Here is a 24,281-nt window from a genome sequence, read left to right as displayed (position 1 = left end):
CGGAACGAGTGTGGTGGGCTCTGAAAAGGCTATCGTCACTGTCAATTTTTCTGAATCGGCTAGCAGACCAAACCGATGATCAGAGAAGCCTCTGATTGATTAATTGCGACACGATTCACCATCTCATGGCGCCTGGTGAAGCAACTGATGATGGCCCCTTTGACGAGCAAGAGCAGCAGCCAGACTCCAAGTCATATTCATAAGCGACAGCAATGCATGACTTTAGGTATCATTGATACTGGGTGGCGGGTAAGTTTATGCACGCTCAGCGGAAGCCCTGGTGTCCGGACTTTCACTCCTTAACAAATTTTCAAACCACACGAGAATCTTAGGTATGCTCAGCGAAGAGGCGCCAAAAGGATGGTCAATTGAAAGAGCTTTGTTTGTAGCGGACACGCCAAAGATAGACACAACGTCATCAGCAAATGCGAGAATGAAACATTTATCGCGCTCTGATATGACGAGCGCCAAAATACGGTTTCAGAATGGTTGAAGGATGAAGTACTCTCGAGAATCCAAGCATTAAAGTGCAAATCTGTGTTATGCAAGCAGCTCGTCGTCACAGGCGGAAAACAAAGCCAAGTGCGAGTTTGGTAAGCACAGTCTGGCGAAGCTCCACGCTACACTCGACGTCGAAATTTACCTTTCTCAGGTGTTCTGCAAGAGCTTCGATGCATCAAGAGCGAATCGGGTCATGTGAGCGACAGGTGCTGCTTGATATCTCCATCCTCGTGGCCTGCCTCTATCAACACGCACCATCCGAAGGGCAGGAGACAGCGAATTAGAGGGCCGAGAAGCGAGATCAGACTGGCCGCTCACAGCGAACGAGAGTCACACTGTTTCCGAGCGGATATGCACAATTGTTCCGGACGTAGTCTCATTGGCGCACTGGGTACAAGCTCATAGGACCAATTGCAACTCGAGAAGAGGCCAATCTTGGCTGCAGTATGTGGGTACCCTAACCTGAGACGGCAAAGTAGACAGCTCGCACTGTATTGTTCTATGCATAGATGCGTGCAGAATTTGCTTGGAAGAGCGGTATCCCAGGGTTTAACCTTGCGAGGTGGCAGGCAGTACGTATGCGAGGGAAACGCTACTTGCCGGCCAGCCCTCTCGGCTTATAGCAGAGGTGACCAGTACGAAAGGCGTCAATGCTGATGTAGTGACATCCAATGGAGGGGCATGTCGAAGGGCAAGTTATGTATAGTGAGGTGGAGACAGGCGCGTTCTCTTGCGCATGTGGTAAGAGCAGGGCATTAAACGCCTGGGATGTCGTGGAGAAAAGGTAGGATATTGTGCGCGTAGACAGATCGCCACATCATCAAAATACCTACCCAGGATACCATCAGTGCATGGGGCTCTTTCTGTGTGAGCGCGTGGGTATGCGTAGAATGGCTGATGGAACCAGTACAGAAGGTCTGCACATGGGCGGTAAGAGCTTGGATGAACGCACTGACGCAAAAGACCCACCCGTTCACCGCATACTTACAATAGCGACGCCTTCTTGAACGCTGCCATTCTTTGACAATCAGCATGGCGTCAACTGTCACATTTAGCACTCTGTCTTGTAAGAAGGCTGCGAGCATCGATGCTCTTCCGGACGAGCTCATCCTCATAATTCTTGGACATCTAGACTATCCGTTTCTGCTGGCTGTCACGAGAGTGAGGACCCTCGGTGTTGTCTGCGGCTCTTGCTAAACCATTCCAGGTGTCACACCGACTACGTGCCATCTCTCTCGATCGTGTCTTGTTTTCTCAACTCCTTCAAAACTCGACACATGTTCTGTCGTCATTCTTGCCCCAGCGTCCTTTGCTTCGATCTCTCCAACCTCCTGCTTCGGCAATCTATTTAACTCGTACGCATGTTGCTGCGCGACGTCTCCATTTCCGCTTGCTATCGGCAACTTTAAATCGTTCGCTATCCAGGCGACCATCTGTCTCGTCCCTTGTCAACGCACGCATTCTTCCGAGGGACTGTTGTCGCCGTGATCATTTGACTGGTGAAATTATCGTTGCCCCGTCCGGACTGTTCGAAAACAAGCGTAAGCTTGAACTTACAAAATTCAAGGAGGGTATGCGGATTTGGCTCGAGAAGAAAGCTCGCGCGATCAAGAAGCACAAGTCGAATGTTGGCGGTGTTGGCATTCTCGTATGGCGATTCTCGAAGAAAGGGAAGGCGGCCAACCGCCCGCCGTCAGAATCTTGTCTTGACTCTCGCACGTGCTCAGAGACGGATCGCGTCTCTAGCCTCAGACGGTTCTGGGAAGATGTTGGAGTTGGCCGAACCTGACGCCAGAGGTCTGTTGAACCAGATGTACGCGAGGCAATTGACAACAAGAACAACTCCTCCATGTGCTGGTGTACGTATAGATACACTGAAGCGTGTTTCTCTGAATGCTGTTACAAGTCCCGCGAGGAGCGGCGTAGGCTCGTTTGCCCTTGATCTACTTTTTGTCTGCGAATTCTAGAAGCTCTCTTTTGCCTCTCTCTGATGATTGGGGCCGGTGGAGAGTGACAATTCTAAGCACGTCGGGACTTTGTTCAAGAATTCAGAAAGCAGGGCTCATGGAGATCGGCCATCCGGCCAGACATAGACCGGCGCCACGTTAGGTATTTCTCTTGCACCCAGAATCAAGCATGAGGAGTGTCAAGCAAATTTGTCAGGTTCAGGACTGCCTTTGCTATCTTCTCGCTATCATCACTTCCTCATCCGACGTAGTACACAGCGACATCTTTCAGCTGTACCCATGCGCGGATCGGTTGTAAAAATATTTGTCTCTAGCGAGGTAAAGTGATGCTGTATCTCCAACGTAAAACTTCCTTGGCACTTGAGAATGCTATGCCGCATCGTAGAGCCAGCCATGTCGCACGGAGACGTGGTAAGATTGACTGTCGGTGCAAATACGTTGCTGCAAGCGACCAGCATGCCTAGGTAGTTTCAGCGTCTTATCGATAATGGCAGACTTGACAAAGTGTCTTTTGCAGATCAATCGCCGCGCAATTGGCTCGTGTGAGTTGACGAGAAGACAACATTTTGCCTAAAGTCGGAGAGTGTGTCTTCAACAAGAAGGCAACGGCGATATAGTTCCAGGCAAAGACACGTTGACAGAGAAGCGGCGCAGTGGCATCATGAAACGTAGGTCTACAATATGTCGCAGAGGAGAATCGGGAAGTTTCTACGGAGGAGACCGTGCATTCGGCGTCTGATTGGCTACGTCGTGACCAGGTGGCATTAAAGTCCGGAGTGGCCAGTTTGCAACTCTTTACTTTCTATTAAAGGAGCTTCACTCCTTTTGGTTTCTTGAATTAAGTCACACTTCTTGATCTTGTCAGGAAGCAACCAACCCATCTCGGTAGCTTCATTCTTGTCAATACAGGAACCTAACAAGATGGCGAGACGCATTGGAACCGAGTCACGCTTTGCGTGGTCAACCATCTTCTACCTCCTCCTGGTGCTCCTCGCGCCCATGGTGCTCTTTGGCTCCAATGCCAAAGCTCAGGACAGCGGCGAGAAGGCCATTTCTGGCCCAGTCATCGGTATCGATCTTGGAACCACTTACTCTTGTGTCGGTATCATGAAGGGCGGAAAGGTCGAGATTCTTGTCAACGACCAGGGTAACCGTATCACTCCCTCTTACGTCGCCTGGAACGACGATGAGAGACTCGTCGGAGACGCCGGTAAGCACTCTCGCAATTCATGACTTTTGCGACACCCGCTGACAAGCCACACAGCCAAGAACCAGTACGCATCCAACCCCGAGAGAACCGTCTTCGACATCAAGCGTTTGATCGGCCGCAAGTTCAACGATAGAGACGTTCAGCGTGACATGAAGCACTTCCCCTTCAAGGTTGTCAACAAGGACGGCCAACCCAGAGTTCAGGTCGAGGTTCAGGAGTAAGTTCCAGACAAAGAGAATACATGTGGGAACCCACGCTGACATGGCTTTCGCAGTGGTCAGAAGACTTTCACCCCCGAGGAGGTCAGCTCCATGATTCTGGGCAAGATGAAGGAAGTCGCCGAGTCGTACCTCGGTGAGAAGGTCACCAATGCCGTCGTCACCGTCCCCGCCTACTTCAACGACGCTCAGCGTGCCGCCACCAAGGACGCCGGTACCATTGCCGGCCTCAACGTTCTCCGTGTCGTCAACGAGCCTACCGCCGCCGCCCTCGCCTACGGTCTGGACAAGACCGACAAGGAACGCCAGATCATCGTCTACGATCTTGGTGGTGGTACTTTCGATGTTTCTATCCTGACTGTTGACGACGGTGTGTTTGAGGTCCAGGCTACTGCCGGTGACACCCATCTCGGTGGTGAGGACTTTGATCAGAGAGTCATCGACTACCTGACCAAGAACTACAACAAGAAGAACGACGTCGACATCACCAAGAACCTCAAGACTATGGGCAAGCTGAAGCGTGAGGTCGAAAAGGCCAAGCGTACTCTGTCTTCCCAGATGAGCACCCGCATCGAAATCGAGGCTTTCTTCGACGGCAACGACTTCTCCGAGACTTTGACTCGTGCCAAGTTCGAGGAGCTGAACAACGATCTCTTCAAGAAGACTCTTAAGCCTGTCGAGCAGGTTCTCAAGGACGCCAAGCTCAAGAAGTCTGACATCGACGATATCGTTCTTGTCGGTGGTTCCACTCGTATCCCCAAGGTTCAGAACATGCTCGAGGAGTTCTTCGGAAAGAAGGCCAGCAAGGGTATCAACCCTGATGAGGCTGTCGCTTACGGTGCTGCCGTTCAGGGTGGTGTTTTGTCTGGTGAGGCCGAGGCTAGCTCCATCGTCCTTATGGATGTCAACCCTCTCACTCTTGGTATTGAGACCACTGGCGGTGTCATGACCCACCTGATCAAGCGTGGCACTACCATTCCTACCAAGAAGTCCCAGATCTTCTCGACCGCCGCTGACAACCAGCCCGTCGTTTTGATCCAGGTCTTCGAGGGTGAACGTTCTATGACTAAGGACAACAACCAGCTTGGCAAATTCGAACTTACTGGTATTCCCGCCGCTCCTCGCGGTGTTCCTCAAATCGAGGTCTCCTTCGAGCTCGATGCTAACGGCATCCTAAAGGTCAGTGCCGGCGACAAGGGCACTGGCAAGAGCGAGAGCATCACCATCACCAACGACAAGGGCCGCCTTAGCGCTGAGGAGATTGAGCGCATGGTTGAGGAAGCCGAAAAGTACGCTGAGGAGGACAAGGCAACTCGCCAACGTATTGAATCGCGTAATGGTCTCGAGAACTACGCCTTCTCCTTGAAGAACCAGGTCAATGACGAGGAGGGCCTCGGTGGCAAGGTTGACGAAGATGATAAGGACACCGTAAGTTAACATGAGCAAACCCCATCATCGGAACATCACACTGACATGATACACAGATCCTTGACGCTGTCAAGCAGGTCCAGGACTGGCTCGACGACAATGCCGCCGATGCTACTGCCGAGGACTTCGATGAGCAGAAGGAGAAGCTCAGCAACGTCGCCTACCCCATCACTAGCAAGCTTTACGGCGGCGCCGGTGGTGCTGGTGGTATGCCCGACTACGATGATGAGCCCAGCCACGACGAGCTGTAAAATATATATTAGTTTTCATCATGGGGTTCATGAGACCAGGCGTTCAATAGAAACCCAAGCATTCAATTCAGTTCAATCAGTTCTATGATCAACATTCACTCGCCGCGTCCAGAAGTTGTCATGATCAGCTCAAAGAAAGTGTAGCTTCAAGCGTTGAACATGTCTTCTCACGTGAGGTATGTCACAAGCATACCGCCTTACATCCGTGCTACAGGTGTTCCTCTGGTAATCCTGGTGCAAGGTACAGGTTTTACGCAAGGTGGAGAAGAGATCGCGGGCTCACGTTGCCTGAATCCGGGAAGTCTGGGGAAGAGCCGAGTGATGGTGTGAAGGTGCAGGGGCGCGTGTTTCAGTCTGAAGAACGCCAACAGAGAAGCCTTCTGGGCAGGGAGATAAGATGAGATGATTACTGGACGACGTTCCCGAGGCTGGGTAGAGCCCCTCGCTCGTTTCGTGGGCGCTTGCTCGAACTTTCCCTCTTAGCCCACTATACAACGGCGCAGCGCATCGGTCGTTCACTTGCGCAAGCGCCAACGAGCTACTGCTTTGTGCAACAATCAAAGGAGAGAGCCGCCTCTGACGGACACCTCATTCAAGACGCCTTTGTCGCGGCGTTTCTTTCGTTGTTCTGTCGACAAAGAAGGCCAGCAACCTTGGAGACAAACGGTCTATAGCCGTTAGAACCTTGTACATTCCTTACAATACCTGTCCCAGCCATTCACAGCCTTGCGCTCCTTATCCTAGACTGACCACACTCCTTTCTATTCACTTTTTTCCTTCTCAATACCACACACACGCACGACGTCTGCTGGCAGATATCGCGCTTCTCTGTATCATCATCAACAACAACAAAAGCAAGCCTTTGCGATCAACGGCTCAGACACGCCCCTAATCGTCCTCAGCTGGACTGGCGACAATCTCCTATTTCTTACGCGCCAAAAAATACACTCTGTTCCGAATTTATCATGGGATGTTCGGGCGACAGAGAAAAGGGCCACCTCGATGAGTCGCAGAAGTGGGATTATGTGGTGAGTTGACCGGTGTTTTCATGGCCCTTGTACTCTGATCTTTTTGCTAACACGATAATGCATAGACTCTTTCCGACTTTCGCGCATCTGGCGCTTTGACATATCTCTCCTATGGATGGCTCTGGTTTATGGCTCTCATAGCAGTCGCTGTGTATGGTGCCGACACATTCACTGCCATCAACCTCCTTGCATACGATAAATGGTCTTCCCAGATCGAGCCCAGTATTCCTTTGAAGTACTCAAAATGGATCTTCGCCGCGTGTATCATGTTCTCATGGGTTCTTTGCATATTCGAATGGGTCCGCGCTACCCGTGTGGTTCGTAGAGGCAGCGTTGCTGAGAGCTATATGGACTCTGTTGCCGTCACGCTCCAGTCAATGCGACCCAATGGCTGGAAGCGCTTCCTCGTTTTCGCCGAACTGACCAAAAGCAAGAAGGGCGTCGACTATGTTGCTCTTTTTGTCTATTTCGCCTTCAAGGGTGCTGTACGGATCATCTTCGCCGAGGGACCGCGCCAGGTGGTCAACGCTATCACTCTCTACTCCTTCATGCAGCAAGATCTCATTCCAATGGGCGATCACGCTGCTACACAAAACCGCTCCTCGTTCGAGCAGTTCTGGGTCAACGTTGAGACACTGGCTGAATCGAATCGAGAACAAGCTGTCGTTCTCTTCACCATGCTCTTCACCCTCGTCATTTGGGTTATCTCAGCCTTGTGCTTGATCATCGCTGTGGTTCTTTACCTGGTCTTCCTTTGGCACTACATTCCTCAGAGCGACGGCCGGTTGAGCAACTACTGCCGAAGAAAGATTGACCGTAGGCTTGAGAAAGTCGTGAGCCAGAAAGTCAAGCAAGCGTTGGAAGATCAAGAGAACAAGCACGCACAAAGCGAGGCAAAGGCAGCCAAGAAGGTTGGCCAGCTTCCGAACAGGCCGCAGGTCAACCGCAAACCTACGCTGCCTCAAGTTGCAGCCCAGACGCCAGACATTGGACGGGATAGTGACTTTGGCCTCGTCAGGCAGGATACTCACATGACTCAGAAATCAGCACCAAGCCGGACGAATACTACTCCATTATTTGGGCTCCAGCGACAGAACACATTGCCAGAGGACCACCCTGCATTGCCACCTGCACCTGCTCCTGAGCCAGCATTGCGTCGTCAGCAAACGCCGCTCGGTATTCAGCAAATGCAGCAACCACCTCGAACGCACACAGCACCACCAATGGCAATGTATCGCGAGCCGAGCTTGCCGGACTTGGACGCCGAGAGACGTCCGCCCATGCCTTACCGTTCAGACACCGAAGCGTCGGCCATGTCCAATGCCACTTATGCTTCGGATGCCTCGCTACTTGGAAACGCCAATGACATGGGCTCTGTTGACAGCTCGGATTACTATTCCACGCAATCAAGACCCACGTTCGATAGATCGACGTCACATGCTTCCAGACAGATGCCCCCGACGTTCGACGCTCACTCCGGATATGCAAGCCAGCCCTACCCGAGCAGGAGCGCTACAGCGGCTCCGCAACAGCCTGCAAGATGGGGACACCATGAGTTGGATGAGACATTCGAGTACGAGAGGGACATGACACAGGAACCAATGGATCGATACGCATCTCCCTATCCTCAAGACATGTCCATGCATCAAGCGAATATGGGCTACGAAGACACCATCAACATGCCTCGACAGAGACCACAGCAAAGTTTCCAGCAATCATACGCTCCCTTGGCTCGCATGAGTAGTGGGTTGAGCTTTGCTTCTCGCCACACACCCGAGCCTGAAATGCAGAGCTTCGAGATGACGACGCAGACACGAACAGCCATGCCAGAGCCTTTCGAGCGGCGAACATCGCCTCCTCAACAGCAGTCACATCAGCCACGATCCGCCTCTGCAGCATCTGGAGGCTACGTTGCGTTCAACCCATCCTTCACTCTCGCAGCCGCCGCACCTTCATTTATGCCGCCGAATCGCAGCATCACAAGTCCTCCAGAAATATCAAGACCTGCCACATCAGCTGGTCCTCAACGCAGTGCTACAGCACCTCCCGAAGCCTACGACGGACTGATTGACGAATACCGCCAAGGTATGCAGCCTCAATACGCCCGCCGCGAGTTCCCCGGTAGAAGCGCGACTGCAGGACCTGGCCAGCGACGACCTGAGGCCCCTGTCAGAAGTGCATCCACTGCTCCCCATCACCATCATGACATCCCAGGCAGAAGTGCAACTGCTGCTCCAGGTCAGAAGTATAGCACGATCCCTGAATGGTGATGATTGATGTTCGGGAAATGTCTCTTTTTATATGCTCCATGTCATGTTCTCCTTTGTTGATACCCCAAATTATCATGATATGATTTTTCCTTCTTCTACTCGATGTATCATATCTCTCTTCGATACCCCCCTTTTGATCTATAGCATGATCATCCCGTCAATGAGTCTGACGATGATCTCGTTGGCTATTCACAATTCATACCCTTGAACCAAATGGCTACTTTCTTCATCGTCCCTCGTCCTTCGTCCGCTGCCACTTCGCTCGTTCACTGTGACCGTTGTGTTTCAGTGTCAGAAGATGCTTTGGTTCACTTCACACGCTTATGAGGATTGTTTGCTCCACGTAACAAGAGCACTCCCTTGCACCGCTCAAACTAAGATGGTGGTTGAGACTTTGGCAGACCTCGTCCTGAGGTGACATTTAAACAGTGGTATTCTACCTTGCAACATGACAATTCTCCATGCCAAATCAGATCCTCTTTCTTTTGGGCTCCGCTGTCAACGCCACGTGTAATGTTTCATGCAAAAAAGGTATCACACAATCTAGAAGTCATTCTCATCGCTTCCAGCAATGATGACGTTGTTGACCTTGAGGACCATGCGGCAGAGTTGTGTGGCCAAAAGAAGCTGTTGTCTCTTAGAGATCAAGGGGTCGATGACAAAGTTTTCTCTCATGTCTGTATTCAAGTTAGTCATTGTGAAGGTGTCATGTTGATATTCTGCTGTCTCACCATTGCTGCCGGTCTGCATGCAGTCGACACCCAATCTTGAGTTGCCCTCCTTGGCCTGTCGGCTCTTGATGTGGGCCAATGTCTCGATGGGGCTGAGACCGGAGTTCTCTGCAAGAGCCATAGGCACACTGTCAAGAGCATCTGCGAACGCGCGCATGGCGTATTGCTCGAGGCCAGGGGACTTGACGGCTGCGTCCTCGACTGCTAGCGAGCAGGCAATTTCTGCAGCACCACCACCGTAAACAATTCTGTTGTCGCGGACCAAGTTGCGAACGACGCAAAGGGCGTCGTGCAATGAGCGCTTGGCTTCATCGATGATCATCTTGTTGCTACCGCGCACAAAGACGGTCACGGCTCTGCTGTTGGCGCATTCCTCAATGACAAGCATCTTCTCTCTGGTAGTTCCGAAGCTCATCTCTCTAACGACACCAGCAGTTCCAAGCTTGTCAGCACTGAGGTCCTCGAATCGCGGCACGATTCTTCCGTTTGTGGCAATAGCGATCAACTCGATCTCGGGACCACCAACCCATCGTACGGCAGGAAGCTTGTTGGTCAGCAAGAGATGGTTGGCCTCGTCGTCGAAGCCCCATTGGCAGATGACAACATTTGCGCCGGTGTCCTTGATCTGTTGAATCATCTCGGCGAACTTCTCGCTCTCGTAGTTTTGCAGGCGCTTGAACTCCTCGACCGAGGTGATATCGAGCTTGTGCTTGGTCTTGGGCTTTGGGGGCTCGAAGGCGCAAGTCAGGATGGCCAGCTTAGCGTCCTTGACTTCCGAAGGCATCTGGGGGTGTGAGAAGTCCTTGTCGACAATGACACCCTTGACGAGCAGTGTGTCCTCGAGACTGCCTCCGACCTTTCCGTCAACCTTGATCAGCTCGAAATCGACATCGCGACGTTCCAGATCAGCGACACTCATGACGGCATCCACAGCGATCTGAGCGAACTGGTCGTGTGACTTGCTGACAATCTTACTTCCTAGACTGGTCTTTGCAACCTTGAAGAGGTTCTCTGTGTTGTCCTTGTCAAAGGAGATGGTGTCTGAGATTTGGTCGAGGCGGGCGACGGCAACCTCACAAGCGGCGTCGTAGCCGTCAGCGATGCGGATGGGGTGGATGCCCTTGTCGATAAGGTCGGCAGCCTGCTCGAGGAGAGCGCCGGCAAGGACAACGACACCAGTGGTGCCATCACCGATTTCCGAGTCTTGAGATTGCGAGAGCGAGACTAGCAGCTTGGCTACGTGGTTTGAGATTTCCATCTAGACGGCGTGTCAGAGAGGAGGCTATCACTGTTTGCAGTAGAGCTGTGTAGATATGTACCTGGGACAGGATGGTAGCGCCGTCGTTGGTGACGGTAATGTCGCCATCGGGAGAGATGAGGATCTTGTCGAGACCACGGGGACCGAGAGAGGTGCGCACAATAGCAGCAACCGTCTTTGCGGCGAGGATGTGCGACTTGACAGCTTCGTTTCCGTGCTGTCTCTTCTTCTTTCCCTGGTCTCTTACGATGATGAAAGGGCGGCCGTTCTCGTCTTTGGCGACCTGGGCTGTATGCGACACAGTCTCGTCAGTCTTGTACTAGGATGGGCATGGTCGCATGGGAGAGTCAATACCGTTGGACATGTCAAGTTCTAGGAAACATGTCAGCAGGGGAGCATTAAATTATTCGAGACCAACGACATACGCATGGCCATGGCGGGCAATTGTTGTAGCTCCTAGGGAGCGTTGGCGGATAGAGGAGGAGCCCGAAGCGATTACTAGACGGCGGAGGAAGGAGCAAGTGAGGTATTGTTGCGTTGTGCAGCGATGAGTTGATGGTGCTTGCTGCTTCTTGGCCTTCAGACTTTCGTTGCTCCCTCTCTCACTTTCCATTCAGACTTTCGCTGTCGAAACCCCCGACAACTGGTCTGTGCGCCGCCAGTAAATGCCGGCCAGCTTCGTGAATCGTGAATCGTGCCTGCTACTTTGAGACGCGTCTCTTGCGTAAGCTTCGCGTCACTCACTCGATCACCCGTCAACAAGTTATTTGTCGCAACTCTCCTACACCTGCCGCATCGACACAACAACACCAACCACACATCTACGATGCCTCGTAATATCAATTTCACCTCTCCCATCCTCACTCCTCACTCTGACCGACCGTCCCAGCCGCAATTTCCGACGACGAGAGATCCGACCCTCTTTCGGGTGACGACGAGGTCTTGCCCCCGAAGAGACCTGCACCCAAAAAGCCCCACAGCAAATCAAAGTCAAAGGCCGTTGAGAAAGAAGAGGTCGATGAAGAAATGGCCGACGTCAAGAACGGACACGTCGAGGCAGACAACGACGACGACGACGACGAGGAAGAAGACAATGCCGATGAATATGTCGTCGAGAAGATCATGAAGCACGCCTTTGACAACGGAAAAGATTGTCTATACGAGGTCAAGTGGCTTGGTTACGAGAACGTCGAAGACAGGACTTGGGAACCGGAAGAGAATCTGTGAGTCGCCCTATCAAGCCATGCATTGTAATCACCCCTAACCACGCTACAGTGAGGGCGCTATGGACGTCCTACAAGCCTACTGGGACAGCATTGGCGGCAAGCCTACAGCCAAACCAAAGACACCTGCAAAGAAGGGCACCAAGAGAAAGGCCGCTACAGCTCAGAACACACCCGAAGTTGCTTCTTCGTCCACCACAAAAAAGCGTGGAAGAAATTCCGTCAAGACAGCCGAGGAACAGCCCGAGCATGCCAAGATGTCATCACTGCCTGAGGGCTCCTGGGAGGACCATGTTCAGCTCATCGATGCTGTTGAGCAGGCAGGAGATGGTGACAGCAAGGGCGACTTGGTCGTATACCTGCTCTGGGAAGATGGCAAACAAACTCAGCACTCAGTAAAGGTGTGCAGACAAAAGTGCCCGCAAAAGGTGAGTTGTGTCTTCTTATCTAGCGCGCCTCTTATGCTAATTCCTGATAGCTTCTCGACTACTACGAGTCGAAACTGTTCGTCGACCACTCCAAACCAAAGACCCGCCGAAGACGTTCCACTAACAAGGTCCAGGGTCTTCAAGACGAGCATGGATACGGATGAGTAGTATTGCCTTCTTTGCAGCCGCACGCACCATACACACGACCCCCTCACGCAGCCTGAATTCAACGCCGCATGGCATTTTGTAGTAGAACAATTCGACTCCTCCTTTATTAACAAGATAACCTCTCCTCAATACTAATTTATAGACAAAAAGCAGCGGCTTGCATTATCCCGCTAAAAGCGGCATCCCACGTGACGAAAGATCATGTACCGAATTAACCTAGGTTTGCTTTTCCGCCCGTTATCTGCTTCTTACTCACTTAAGCGCCTAACAATCTGTCACTGTTACTCATCACAAGTTGACAAAGGACATTCCAATGCAAGTTGACACGGGACATCTCTTCGCGAATTAACATAGATCATCTCTATCCCAGGCGCAACCCCCGTTTGGTGCCTTTGATGGTCAAGAATGCCTCACTCTTCCCCGGACTTCTCACCGACACCAGTAAGAGGTCATGATTCTGATCTCGCCGAGCCTCATGTCTCTTCGAGTATTGTTCCTGCTGGCCGAGGAACGGTCTCCATTGAGAACGAGCACAGGCTGCCTTACGACATTGATCCGGTATCCGAGAAGCCCAGACCAGTGTCGTGGATGAGTCTGCCTAGGAAAGATCAACTATTCATCCTCACACTAGCCCGTTTATCGGAACCTCTTACCCAGACTTCGCTACAAGCCTACATGTTCTATCAATTACGCTCCTTCTCACCGTCTGCTCCTGATAGTACCATATCCTACCAGGCTGGTATGCTCCAAGCTGCCTTTACTGGTGCTCAATTCTGCACAGCCGTCTTCTGGGGCAGGATGGCGGACTGGGAGCGCGTTGGTCGCAAGAGAGTCATCCTTATAGGACTTCTAGGTACTGGCATAGGAGCATTGGGATTCGGATTCAGCTCCAGCTTTGGCATTGCACTGCTATGGAGAGCCATTGGTGGAGGTGAGTCATTCAAACGTGTCGTCGATCCAGAGCACGTGAGCCACGAGCAGCAAGCTGAGCTGCACATACGAGTTCGATGCGTCGTTTGCACTTGGATGGAAAGACATAAGGAGTGCCTACGAATGCAAGATTCGGACTTGTCTCCAAAAAGGCGCAATTACCAGTCAAAGATTGCGTCTCGGTCCAGCTATAAGACAAGGACTCCGGTGCATTACACTAAAGACGCCTCGTTTAAGCACTGATGTTCTTATCTCTCTTCTTGGTGGCTCACTTAGGATCAGACCTGCTTGCTTGCTGCGTAGCCTCTTGCGATTCGACGACATCAGCCAGCGCTCTGAGGATCGGTCAACTAATCAGCAATAGCTCTCAATGGAAATATTGGCGTAATGCGGACAGTATGTCAAAGCCTCCGTGCCATACCCTTATACTGATCACTCTTGTAGATGATCTCAGAAATCATTCGCGACAAGAAATACCAGTCGAGGGCTTTTCTCCTGTTACCCATGACCTTCAACATCGGTGTCATCGTAGGTGTGTAGTGGGCCACATACAGGAAACAGAAACATCGTCCTAATCATTAGCTGTGTCGTAGGTCCGATACTCGGCGGCTTGTTGGCTGATCCAGCGGGAAACTATCCTGCGACGTTCGAATCCATCACATGGCTGAAGCAGTGGCCGTATGCGCTTCCGAACATAGTCAGTGCTGTATTTCTGTTCCTATCAGCAATGGTGTTGTTGCTGGGACTTGAAGAGGTAAGCTGTTTGTTTGCTTTCAGGATCAGCTTCGATCTGCTGCTAAGATATTTTCTAGTCACATGAAGCGTTGAGAGATAAGGCAGACCTGGGTTTGCGCATCGGACGATGGATCAGACGAGTCGTGTTCCGACATGAAGGCGAACAGGATTACGAGGCACTTCCGAACGATGAGGCGGACCCTTTGACCATCGAGATGCACTCACCGACTGACGAGCCACCCACGCCCAAATTTCCAAAAATAAAGAGAAAGCTGCCCTTTTCTCGCATCTGGACCGCCAATGTGATCTTCACATTTACAGCCCATTTCCTCCTGGCCGGTCATGTTGGCACCTTCAACAGTCTTTGGTTTGTGTTCCTGTCGACACCTAGATACGTTCCACATGCTCAGGCAAATGATGGAACAGATCCAAATTCAAGTTTGGGGGTACCATCGGACTACAGACCGCATCCACCGTTCAGCTGGACAGGCGGACTGGCTCTTCCACCTGCGCGAATCGGGTCAGCTCTAGCCATCATGGGCGTTGTCGGTATTTCTCTGCAACTGATACTGTACCCAAAAATATCCTTCCGTCTGGGTACAGTTACCTCGTTCCGATTATCGCTCTGCCTGTTCCCCTTGGCCTATTTTCTCGTACCATTCTTGTCACTGGTACCTACTACATCCACCTCACCCGCAGCAGCCTCGGGACCTTTGCTCTGGATTTCAATCGTCATCGTCCTATGCATACAAGTAACAGCAAGGACATTCGCGCTTCCTGCGACCGCGATTTTGATCAACAACTCTTCGCCTCATCCTTCCGTCCTCGGCACAGTTCACGGCCTGGGTCAGAGCGCAAGCTCTGCCTCCCGTACGATTGGCCCTCTTCTTCTGAGTTTCCTGTACGGTGTCGGCCTGCGAAAAGGCGTAGTTGGGTTGTCTTGGTGGTGTATGGCGTGTCTTGCGGCCGTGGGTGCTGTGGCAGGCCTTTTCGTCAAAGATGGAGACGGACATGAGATATGGCTGGAAGGAGAAAAGGAAGAAGAGGAACAGCATACCTGAACTAGGGCAAAGCCGGGAAATCTAGATGTGTTCAGATGCTTCCAAGAGACACGCACTGTGTCGAATCTATGTTACTCCTTGTCGGACACGAGCGACCGAATCATGCTGTGTTATTAACGATACAGACAGGATGGCGGTGAACGGCTCTGTAGCACTTGTGACGAAACTGCTGGCACAGTCAAAGTACCGTCTGAGCAGCCAAACCGATGAGTGTTAGTGAGGATGCCGCCGCTGTTCTCGCGAGTAGACAGGGTTGCCCTCTCGACATCAGATCTGCTCAAGTCATTGAGGCAAAGCGAGCGTACGCATACTCACATTTCCTCTGTGTAATCTCCGGAGCCCTCTACATTCTGTTCTCAAACAACCGTGACTACAAAAAAGTGCTATGACCCTTGGGTGGCGGACCCGAGTATATTTCATGTTTCTTGAGATGGGCGTTGAGATACGACCAGCAGACATAGGTCAATGCCCTATTCACATAATACAGCATGCCGATCTCGATCAAACGACTGCTTATAGAAGTCGCGAATATTACTCGAGTACTTATAACCGTTCACAATGACATGATTTGTAAAGCTTCTTGCTAATAGCGATGAATTCCGGATTCGGTGCATAATGATCTCAAAACATGATCTGCCCATTCGAGACCTTCATCCGCCTTATGAGTAGCTATCGCGAAGGCAACGATACCGTCATCTTTAGCGACCTTGCTGCGGTTCCGACAATTGAAAGTCACGCGCTCGAGACAAGGCGCTGATCTTGTCCTTCCGTCTAGCTACCACCGACCTTGGTGCCAGGTCTTCGCTTGTACTTACGAGGATCTGAGAGTCAAAAGTCAGTTAGCATATGTCAAGTCATGCGTCCCCCAACACGGCTCGTGGTGTCGCCAAGCGGAGAGACACGAGGTTGGTTGTACTTGCCTTTTCTGCTCATTCGGGTCTTGTCCCGAGTACCTGGTCATACGTCAGCCCCCATGATCGATTTTTTTTTAGTGTTTTGCGCAGGTGCGACGGTAAACTGCTGCAGGTCCAGATGTGGAAAACCGCCGTGATGCACTAGAAGCCCTCGTGTATACAAAGGTACACAGAATTAGACTTTCGCACCGTTGCGCGGGGAAAGCTGGAGTTTGTGAGGGCTGCATGGTGTGCATGGGGTTGGGGTCATCCGCCAGGACGTCATTGCCGGTGCAAACAACCATCGCTGAAACTGCCGCATCGACGATTGACAGGGAAATGTTGATGTACGAAGCGAACACGCGGTGAAAGTGATGGAAGAATTCGTCTTACCTTTGCCTCCCTAGAGTCAACCAGTTAGTACGATTGCGTGTGAAAAGGTATTCAAGAGACACAAACCTCCCAGAACCCGTGACCTCTTCTTGCAATCAGGCTAGCCCGGCAGAAATGGCAATTTTCGGGCGCGTAATTCTGCTCTCTCGAGCAGTGACCACAAATCATCCGGTTGGCGTGTTCATTTGGATGACTCTCTTTCTCATCGTGACATCTCTGGATGCTAGTTAGTGCGTGCACTGCTGAACGGCATTGCAGAACCTACATCGCAGGCGTAGACTTTGCTACAGCATGAGAATCTGTGATGTTTGTAAGCAGATATTTGAATTTGTCAAGAAAGCACCTTATACCTGAACCATCGGTATGACTTTGCATAATGTGTGCAACGACCGCGTCTTGGGAGTTCCTGTCCAGCAACGATGCCAAGGTTCTCTTTGACCTTTCTACGTGTCGGCGCGCGACTCGCTCGGACTGTATGTGATTAGCCACGACTCTTCAGAATTCACAACTTCGGGACATACCGGAAGCTGTGCTGACGTGCAAAAACTTGGTCTCCGGTATCCGGAAACTCATCTTGCGGTGGCACTCCCTACATATGGCTAGAATTGAGTCTCCTCGAACACCAATAACGCCGGGGGCTGGGTAAGATGTCGAACACTCCGAGCACGTCGGAATGAAATTGCTACATCCGGTCAGTGGTAGTCAACGTGAAGTGGGTCAGAGAGGCTTACCTCGGAAGCATGTCAACCACAGTACAGCCGTCAAGATCCAAGTATCCAGCTCTGACGGAATTCTGGTGGATGAGGTCGGCTCGGAATCCTACAAACATTAGTCTTATGTCAAAGGTGTGTCACAGTAATTTCTCATACCAATTGCGAGGCTGTTCGCACACTTCTTGCATATTTCATCCCGCATACCAGCCACGTCGGCATTGACATTGTTCCTCAGCCGCGGAACATCGAGCAGATCTTTACAGCGCTCGCATTTGACTGTGATGCTAAGAGAAACCAGCTCTAAAAGCTCACAGCCATACAACTCCAAGTTGGTGAAAGACAGCATTATACCACGCTCCGCAAGCCCTGAATTTGTGGCAGTTGGTTGCTCTGGTTGATCTGGAGTCTCATCCTCCTCGTTTTCGTCTCCGCTATCGTATGAGTCCGAACCGTCACTGCTCCAATCATCCGGTCCATCATTGTTCCATTCTGGAGGCCTCGGGATGACGTGGATGTGAGACTTGTCAGAGTCTTCGGACGCAAAAGTACCAGGCGTGTGGGATGATATAGGGACCACAATTCCCGCTCTGACCGCTTCTTGTGGCTGCTCCTGAACCTCTGGCACAGGGGTTGGTTCCTTGACCAAGGACATTGTATGTGCATGCTGGGTAAGATAGTTGATATGGGCGATCAAGCTTGACTCGCTCTCAGCCTTGACTCGGTCCTGGAATGCTTGCTCGAGAGCTCTCGCTGCGGGGTCATAATTGCCAAATACTTCGATGCGTGGCGCGTGTAGATTATAGAGCTGAGGTACAACCAAGCGAATCAACTTTTGATTTTGTAATGCTCCAGGCAAGGCCGTCTTTTTGGTGGGCTGAAAGGGAAGGGTGAATGAGATGTCGTCAGAAGATTGGACGAAGCCTGGCAATCGACCAAGCCTAGCGACGAGCTGTCTGATATCCGCTTGACGTTTCTTTTCGGCTTGCAATTTCTGTTCGGTCGTATATGTTTGCGTGGGCTCTGTGCGACGAGCAGTCTTTGCCTGTTGTGGCCGAGGCTTTTGAGCAACTGGTGGAGGTTGAGGTTGAGATTCGTTCTTCGGAGCATTGCGTATTATTTTCACGGTGTCTGCCTTCTCACCAGACAGCAGTGTTTCAAGCTGCTTGTCAAGACGATTAAACACCCCGAGAAGTGTCGCGTCTGGTGAGTCGATGATGATCTGATCGAATCCCCGCTCGACATTGAGTTGGAATCCACGTGGCATCTCCGAGTTTGTTATACGAAGCTTTGGTTTGCCCTCTGGGTATGATAATGGAACAGTGAGAGAGCACTTTAAGAAGGGAAGATCAAATGGGAAATCGGGGTCGCTTGGGGCCAGCTTCAGCTTGAGCAGAGTTGCATCTTGCACAGACTCCTCGGCGGGAGCGAAGCGACGACGGAGCTGACCCAACTGAAATACTCGCGGATCTTCTCGTTCGGTCTTGGGTACGGGTCTAGAGACCACTTTGGACCGATCCACTCGAGGCTCATACTGACGCTGGGGAGTAGAAGTTTCAAGGCCATCTGCTCGTGCTTTTGGCTTTGACACTCGAGGCTTGGGTTCTGACACTGTTGGCCGCGAAGCCTGTGTATGCATGAATGGACATTGAGTGCCCGCCTTGCAACCTACCAAATTCGTGGCTGGTAAGCAGTTGCAAACCTCGGGATGAATGGCAGATGATGGTGTTGCTCGCATATACGAGAGACCATGGTCTTCAGGGAAGGCTTGCCAATATCGACAGAAACGTGCAAGGCAATGAAATATCACGTACCTTTTTTTGAGTTGAAGAATCGACAAACCTGCTTCTTGCTCTGGCTTGAGTTTGATTGGTGATGTGAAGTCGCCCCAGTCTGGGTTTCAGCCGGCGCAGCAGTATTGCTCACGTCTACATGGATTGTGAGCAGATGACCAGCACAGTGGTGGCATAATCTTTTGCAGTGCCAGCACACAAAGGTCCGAATCAAACTCACCCGTTTCCTGCCCCCCTTGCACTGCAGCCGAAGGAGGCTCGGTCGTCATTTTCTGCTGCTACTCTCTGAATACACAAACCGCACTCGTGATTCTCTAGTATGAAATACAATCGCGACCACCAGTTGCCTTCAGTATCTCGAGTTCCCTTCCAATTATTGTGGTCGTTTGAAAATGTTGTCGAGAGCGTACGAAACAGCCTCAGTTCTCACATGCGATGATGATGCTGTCACTTGGATCCCACATGAGTCATGAGCGGAACGAATGAGAGCACGCTTTCTTCGTCCCAATTTTTGCGACACTACACGGAAAGATTTCCAATATAGGCTGCAGCGCACATCAATCATATCGATAATGTTCGTCTATATGAACGTGGGACGTGGCTGAACTCAACGATCACCTCTTGACCGTTTGTGATCCTTCGACAAACAACGAAACTCGAGAAAGACCGAGGTGCTACGACGTGACGATATGGTTGAGGTTCATCCCGGCGCTTCCGTCCTTCTCTACAGATGCAAGGGGCAAACGCGCATCACGAACCATTGGCAAAAAAAAACAAGCCGTTAAAGTCAGGTCCGTCGAGATCTTTGATGCTTATGACACACGTCATCGCAAGCAGGCTCGGTGCGCTCTCCACAGCTTTAGCTCCTAGTCTGCATCCACATCGCAGACGAGAACGGGGAGCTTGCTGCAACTGATTTGTGTTGTTGCACTTGTGATGAAGCGAAGGCCGAATACGTCTGGACTCGAGGCATGCATCCACTCTATTCATAGGTGGAGTCGAAGAAGCGGTGAATAGGTGAGTACATTGGTTAGAGTCGCACTGCCTTGAGTCTGACACGGCACTATATGCCAATAACTACGGATATCTACAATATCGTGATCATCAGGACGGCAAGCTGTTTGCGTTTTATCGTGTTTTTGGATTTCATCGGCCCATCGGCCCATCGGCCCTTCCTCACGAAGGTAGGAAACCTATGTATATATTGTACAGTGTTGTTTGTGACCAGCTCGGTCAACGCTAACAAACGCGCACCCGTCCGACACCATTCGGCCCGAGAGTAAAAGACGCGGCCTGTTGAAGTAAGACCAGGAATCAAGCATAGCAAAGCATGAAGAAAGAGAAAGAATAAACCGCACGATGGTATCAAAAACAATTCTTTTCTGTTGCCAGTTCCCAATAATGCCGTAGTCCCATGAAGAATAAAACCAAACACCCATGCGATGCCTGCTCGCTGATGCAGAAAAGAGAGAAGAAAACAATGCATGTCGCTAAAATGCAGTAGGAAGAGTAAACAAGTAAAGCGGAACAGAAGGTGGTGCGTCTACCAGCCTTTGGCGTGGTACTCCTGAAGTCCCTGGTTAAAGTATTCATTCGAGAACTTCTTCTTATCGTTCTCCTTAACCGACAAGACCATTTGCGGCTCAGGGTGCTGTTTAAGATTCTTAATATCGTGAGAAGTATGTCTGCGCTTCATAGCGGCTAGGTTGTTTGAGCTTTTGTGCTGGCGTTCCCAGAGAAGGTTCTTGCGCAGCGACTCAGTCAACTCGGTAGAGAGCATGTTCCGCCTAGTGGTACGCGGTGAGAGAGCAGGTTGGTGGGTGTTGGAGGTGGTCATGATGATGGGTCGTGGCTGTGAGGATTCTGAGGCTTCTTGAGCCTGTTGCGAAAGTTGCGAAGGGTGTGAGGCGAAGTCAGGACCAGCACGCTCGACTTCTCGTCGGTGGGGTGATGGTGTGGCGGAAGGTCCACTCGGAGAAGCACCACGCGAACGACGGAGCGCAGGAGTAGAGCGGGATGCAGCACTAGCCATTGCACGAGCACGGTCCGGTTCATGCATCATGGTAGTGAGAAGAGAGCGGCGAGAGGTGAGATTGGGTTGCGAATCAACACGGCGGAACATGCTCTTGTGCTCGTCGGCTGAAGAGTTGCCGCTCTCGACAACTTCGTCGTCTTCCCAGTCAGATGAGTCTTCGTCTTCTTCAATGACACTCTCAAAGGCGTCATCGTCATCTTCGTCGTCAGACTCCTCGAAGACAGGGCTGTCGGTGATGGCTCTGTCCTGGATGATGTCCCTGAAAGACGCGTGCTTCTTTGGTGGGTGTGGCATGCCGGCTGATAATGAGCCGACACTGTTGTGACCCATGTGGCTGTCAAGAGAGCTTTCCTCTTCACCAGAGGATGCGCCAAGCGTAAAGGTTGCGCCCTTCTTGCCACGATTGAGGCGATCGGGACGATATTGAGGCGAAGTCTTGAGAATGGGTGTTGGTTGGGTGGCGGCGAGATTTGTTTGGGAGCGATATGATGATGGCACTTCTGGTCTGAAGCCTCGTACGATGTTGTGGGTGCTCATCTCGGTGGATGAGCTTTCGGACGACGAGGCGATGGCCTGGGATTCGTTGCTACTGACGGTAGAAGTAGATGACTCCAGATGGCTAGGAGCGGAGATGGTAGGGATGGGAGTGGCGATGGACTTTGAAGCGACTGCTGCGGGTGCGGGTGCGGGTGCGGATACAGGTGCGGGCGCAGGTGCAGGTGTAGATAGTGTCGTTTTTGTGACGGTAGGAGTTTGGTTGTCTTCTGCAGGCGGCGAGACCGACATGGCAGGCGGAGGCATGGATAAGGCGGATAACGGTTCGAGGCTCTTCTTTTCCTTGATGGACATGACCATCTTCTCGAGGTCGATGGGCGTGATGTGGTTCTGTTGACGGCCTCGGCTGCGGTGCTCGGACGACTCGCTCCTTCTCAACTCAGGTCTCACCATGGGGGAAGGCAGCAATGACGACACGTCTTCCTCGTCCGACTCGTCCGACGAAGACACGCTGCTGGAAAGGGCGGGCAGAGGAATGCTCTTCCGAGCACGCGGCATGCGGGAACACACAAACGTTTCGCGATTCCAGAGACGCCAGCTGAGGTTTTCCAGTCGCTTGCCATCTTCCATTGCGTCGGAGATCTTGTTAAACACTGCACAGGGGAACAATTCTTGTCAGCGACAAATCACAGGAGGGAGGCAAAGGTGGGTTTATGAGTACCTGACCACATTCCAAAGAGGTCCTCGACGGAACGCGTGTCGATGGTGTGCATTTTGTCGACGTCAATCATGACTAACGAATGTTGGGGTCGGAAAGGCATGGCGAAAGTATTACAGGACAGCGAATGCTGCTGGACGTGGTAAAAATCGAATAGGGAGGCAAGGTATATGCCAGAGTTGGAGGCTTCGGATGCGCTCTGTTTGCGGTCGATGTTGCGTCAGGCGGATCGGCAGGACAGGAGTGGCCAGGAAGTGGAATGAGCCGGATTGATGGGTAGCGCAGTTGATTTCTGCGACAGCATCTAGAGCAGTGTCGAGGTAAGAGTAAAGAGTGACGGCAGCCTGTTGTAGTTGTATCCAGGTGTTCCAGTGACGGTGTGCGGGGTGTGTCTACGTGGGAGCGTTATGGGGGCGATGAACATCTGGCAGCGGACAAAAGGTGGGCGGCCGGCGGGTTGCACTATGTACTTAACCAATCTCCCGCGCTTTCGTCGTCAAGAGACTCTTCTTTTCGTGGCTCACCTAGCGCTGAGCTAACCCGCAAGGTGCAATCGCTGGCACCTCGGGCTTTCGCAAAAAAACAACCTACGCCTCCCCTCGGTTCATTCGGAAACTTGTACCGGCATGCCTGTTCGGGATCAGGTCACAGCTCTTCTCCTCCAGACCTTTGCTCCAAAGCTACACTCTGGGGTTCTTGACTGATGACCTATTTGCTGGCCGATTGACTGCCGTTTTTGACTCTGTTTCATTCACACTCGTGCGCTGGCTGGTCACGCCGATTGCCCTTTGTTACACCGTTCGCTTCTCTCGACCGACGCGACTCTTCATCAGGCCAGAAGTATCGGCCGGACTGGGCATTTTCCAGAATCTGAGAACGAACGGATCGCCATTTTAGGGGGTTCTTGCATGCAGCTTGTCTGTGGGACGTGTGCTTGGTGCTTTGAGAACATGCCTAAGACCCTTACTTCGAACGTACATGACTCGCCATGAGTTGTTGTTGATGACCGTGGCCAGAGCAGTCAGATCTTGTTGGCTCACAGCACTACTCTCGCATGCCTTGCTGTAAACCCAATCATCTGCAGATGCAACTGTTGAGTGCGACTCTGATGTCTATTGTCAGTATTGGCAGTCGATAAGACTGTTATTGGTACCTCGTTTGCAAGCGCCGTTGGAGCCACACACCTGTCGGCGAGGATCCACGTGTTGCGCCCGTGGTTGTGACTCCCACCTTACGACCTCATGGCGGGCTTGGGTTTGGCTTGGTGAGAGCGGGCCCACGAAGACCAAAGTAAAGTTTCAAACGCCAGAAAAGTCTTTACTTTACCGGTGCCTTTACGGCGACGTGCAAAGCGGCCATTCTTTCACGTGGCAGGGGGCCAAGAAGACTCCGCCTGTACGATTTCGGCGTGACTCGTCACCCCAATGATTAGACCAGCTCGTGGATCTGGCCTTTGTTTGTCAAGGAACAAGGACCTAGACGCAGCCTGAGTTGTAAGATGAACAGAATATCACATGCTTGGGTGGTATGCAATGTAAGCAGACCAGAAACCAGACTCGATTGCTCACATCTTGCACAGTCGTACAACCCGATCTGCTCCGTGGTACCAATGGTTTTATGGGTCATGACTCTTCCCGGTGGAGAAAATGCTTGTCCACATCTTAAACCCGGGGTGTGTCGAACACCGACATGAGACCTTGGAAGTACATAAGACTACTGTCGGCAAGAACACCGCCTTCCTCTTGACCGGGCAAGGATTCACAGAAGTGACTTACTAGAAGTTCCGATTTTAACGTTCATACAGTCTTCGGACCCTCGCTTGGCTGTATGTGGCATG

The 24,281-nt window shown here is 51.7% G+C and overlaps 8 protein-coding genes across 8 annotated transcripts; 5 read left to right on the top strand and 3 right to left on the bottom strand.

The window, feature by feature from the left end:
- The first annotated feature begins 1,462 nt into the window (after positions 1-1,462).
- On the top strand, positions 1,463-2,789 carry AUEXF2481DRAFT_488998 (uncharacterized protein). The gene is made up of 3 exons (XM_013491623.1): positions 1,463-1,662; positions 1,709-2,360; positions 2,417-2,789. Exons 1-2 carry the CDS (start codon positions 1,534-1,536, stop codon positions 2,288-2,290), a joined length of 711 nt encoding a protein of 236 aa, XP_013347077.1. The 5' UTR covers positions 1,463-1,533; the 3' UTR covers positions 2,291-2,360; positions 2,417-2,789.
- Positions 2,790-3,467: 678 nt separating this feature from the next.
- Positions 3,468-5,575, top strand: AUEXF2481DRAFT_46103 (uncharacterized protein; the record flags this gene model as incomplete). Its single annotated transcript, XM_013491468.1, has 4 exons — positions 3,468-3,678; positions 3,733-3,895; positions 3,953-5,324; positions 5,381-5,575. 4 exons carry the CDS (start codon positions 3,468-3,470, stop codon positions 5,573-5,575), a joined length of 1,941 nt encoding a protein of 646 aa, XP_013346922.1.
- Positions 5,576-6,512: 937 nt separating this feature from the next.
- AUEXF2481DRAFT_86428 (uncharacterized protein) lies at positions 6,513-8,873 on the top strand (the record flags this gene model as incomplete). Its single annotated transcript, XM_013491539.1, has 2 exons — positions 6,513-6,603; positions 6,669-8,873. Exons 1-2 carry the CDS (start codon positions 6,541-6,543, stop codon positions 8,871-8,873), a joined length of 2,268 nt encoding a protein of 755 aa, XP_013346993.1. The 5' UTR covers positions 6,513-6,540.
- Positions 8,874-9,130: 257 nt separating this feature from the next.
- On the bottom strand, positions 9,131-11,297 carry AUEXF2481DRAFT_702304 (uncharacterized protein; the record flags this gene model as incomplete). Its single annotated transcript, XM_013491622.1, has 4 exons — positions 9,131-10,862; positions 10,924-11,150; positions 11,217-11,234; positions 11,288-11,297. The coding sequence occupies 4 exons, from the start codon at positions 11,295-11,297 to the stop codon at positions 9,417-9,419; spliced, it is 1,701 nt and encodes a 566-aa protein (XP_013347076.1). The 3' UTR covers positions 9,131-9,416.
- Positions 11,298-11,688: 391 nt separating this feature from the next.
- Positions 11,689-12,677, top strand: AUEXF2481DRAFT_26838 (uncharacterized protein; the record flags this gene model as incomplete). The annotated part of the gene is made up of 4 exons (XM_013491304.1): positions 11,689-11,695; positions 11,752-12,085; positions 12,138-12,513; positions 12,564-12,677. The coding sequence occupies 4 exons, from the start codon at positions 11,689-11,691 to the stop codon at positions 12,675-12,677; spliced, it is 831 nt and encodes a 276-aa protein (XP_013346758.1).
- Positions 12,678-12,949: 272 nt separating this feature from the next.
- On the top strand, positions 12,950-15,504 carry AUEXF2481DRAFT_86425 (uncharacterized protein). Its single transcript, XM_013491538.1, has 5 exons — positions 12,950-13,612; positions 13,976-14,007; positions 14,056-14,143; positions 14,205-14,365; positions 14,424-15,504. The coding sequence occupies exons 1-5, from the start codon at positions 13,087-13,089 to the stop codon at positions 15,405-15,407; spliced, it is 1,791 nt and encodes a 596-aa protein (XP_013346992.1). The 5' UTR covers positions 12,950-13,086; the 3' UTR covers positions 15,408-15,504.
- Positions 15,505-15,941: 437 nt separating this feature from the next.
- AUEXF2481DRAFT_36967 (uncharacterized protein) lies at positions 15,942-19,952 on the bottom strand. The gene is made up of 11 exons (XM_013491412.1): positions 19,417-19,952; positions 19,218-19,331; positions 17,563-19,071; positions 17,425-17,512; positions 17,215-17,375; positions 17,044-17,164; positions 16,959-16,992; positions 16,760-16,909; positions 16,694-16,703; positions 16,328-16,360; positions 15,942-16,228 (listed from the first exon to the last, which is right to left on the bottom strand). The coding sequence occupies exons 1-11, from the start codon at positions 19,463-19,465 to the stop codon at positions 16,179-16,181; spliced, it is 2,319 nt and encodes a 772-aa protein (XP_013346866.1). The 5' UTR covers positions 19,466-19,952; the 3' UTR covers positions 15,942-16,178.
- A 787-nt stretch (positions 19,953-20,739) lies between these two features.
- AUEXF2481DRAFT_2406 (uncharacterized protein) lies at positions 20,740-22,356 on the bottom strand (the record flags this gene model as incomplete). The annotated part of the gene is made up of 1 exon (XM_013491207.1): positions 20,740-22,356. The coding sequence occupies one exon, from the start codon at positions 22,354-22,356 to the stop codon at positions 20,740-20,742; it is 1,617 nt and encodes a 538-aa protein (XP_013346661.1).
- Positions 22,357-24,281: the final 1,925 nt, after the last annotated feature.

Source organism: Aureobasidium subglaciale, assembly GCF_000721755.1.
Source record: "Aureobasidium subglaciale EXF-2481 unplaced genomic scaffold scaffold_3, whole genome shotgun sequence".
In the NCBI taxonomy this organism is placed as follows: domain Eukaryota; kingdom Fungi; phylum Ascomycota; class Dothideomycetes; order Dothideales; family Saccotheciaceae; genus Aureobasidium; species Aureobasidium subglaciale.
This window is presented reverse-complemented; position numbering and strand designations above follow the sequence as displayed.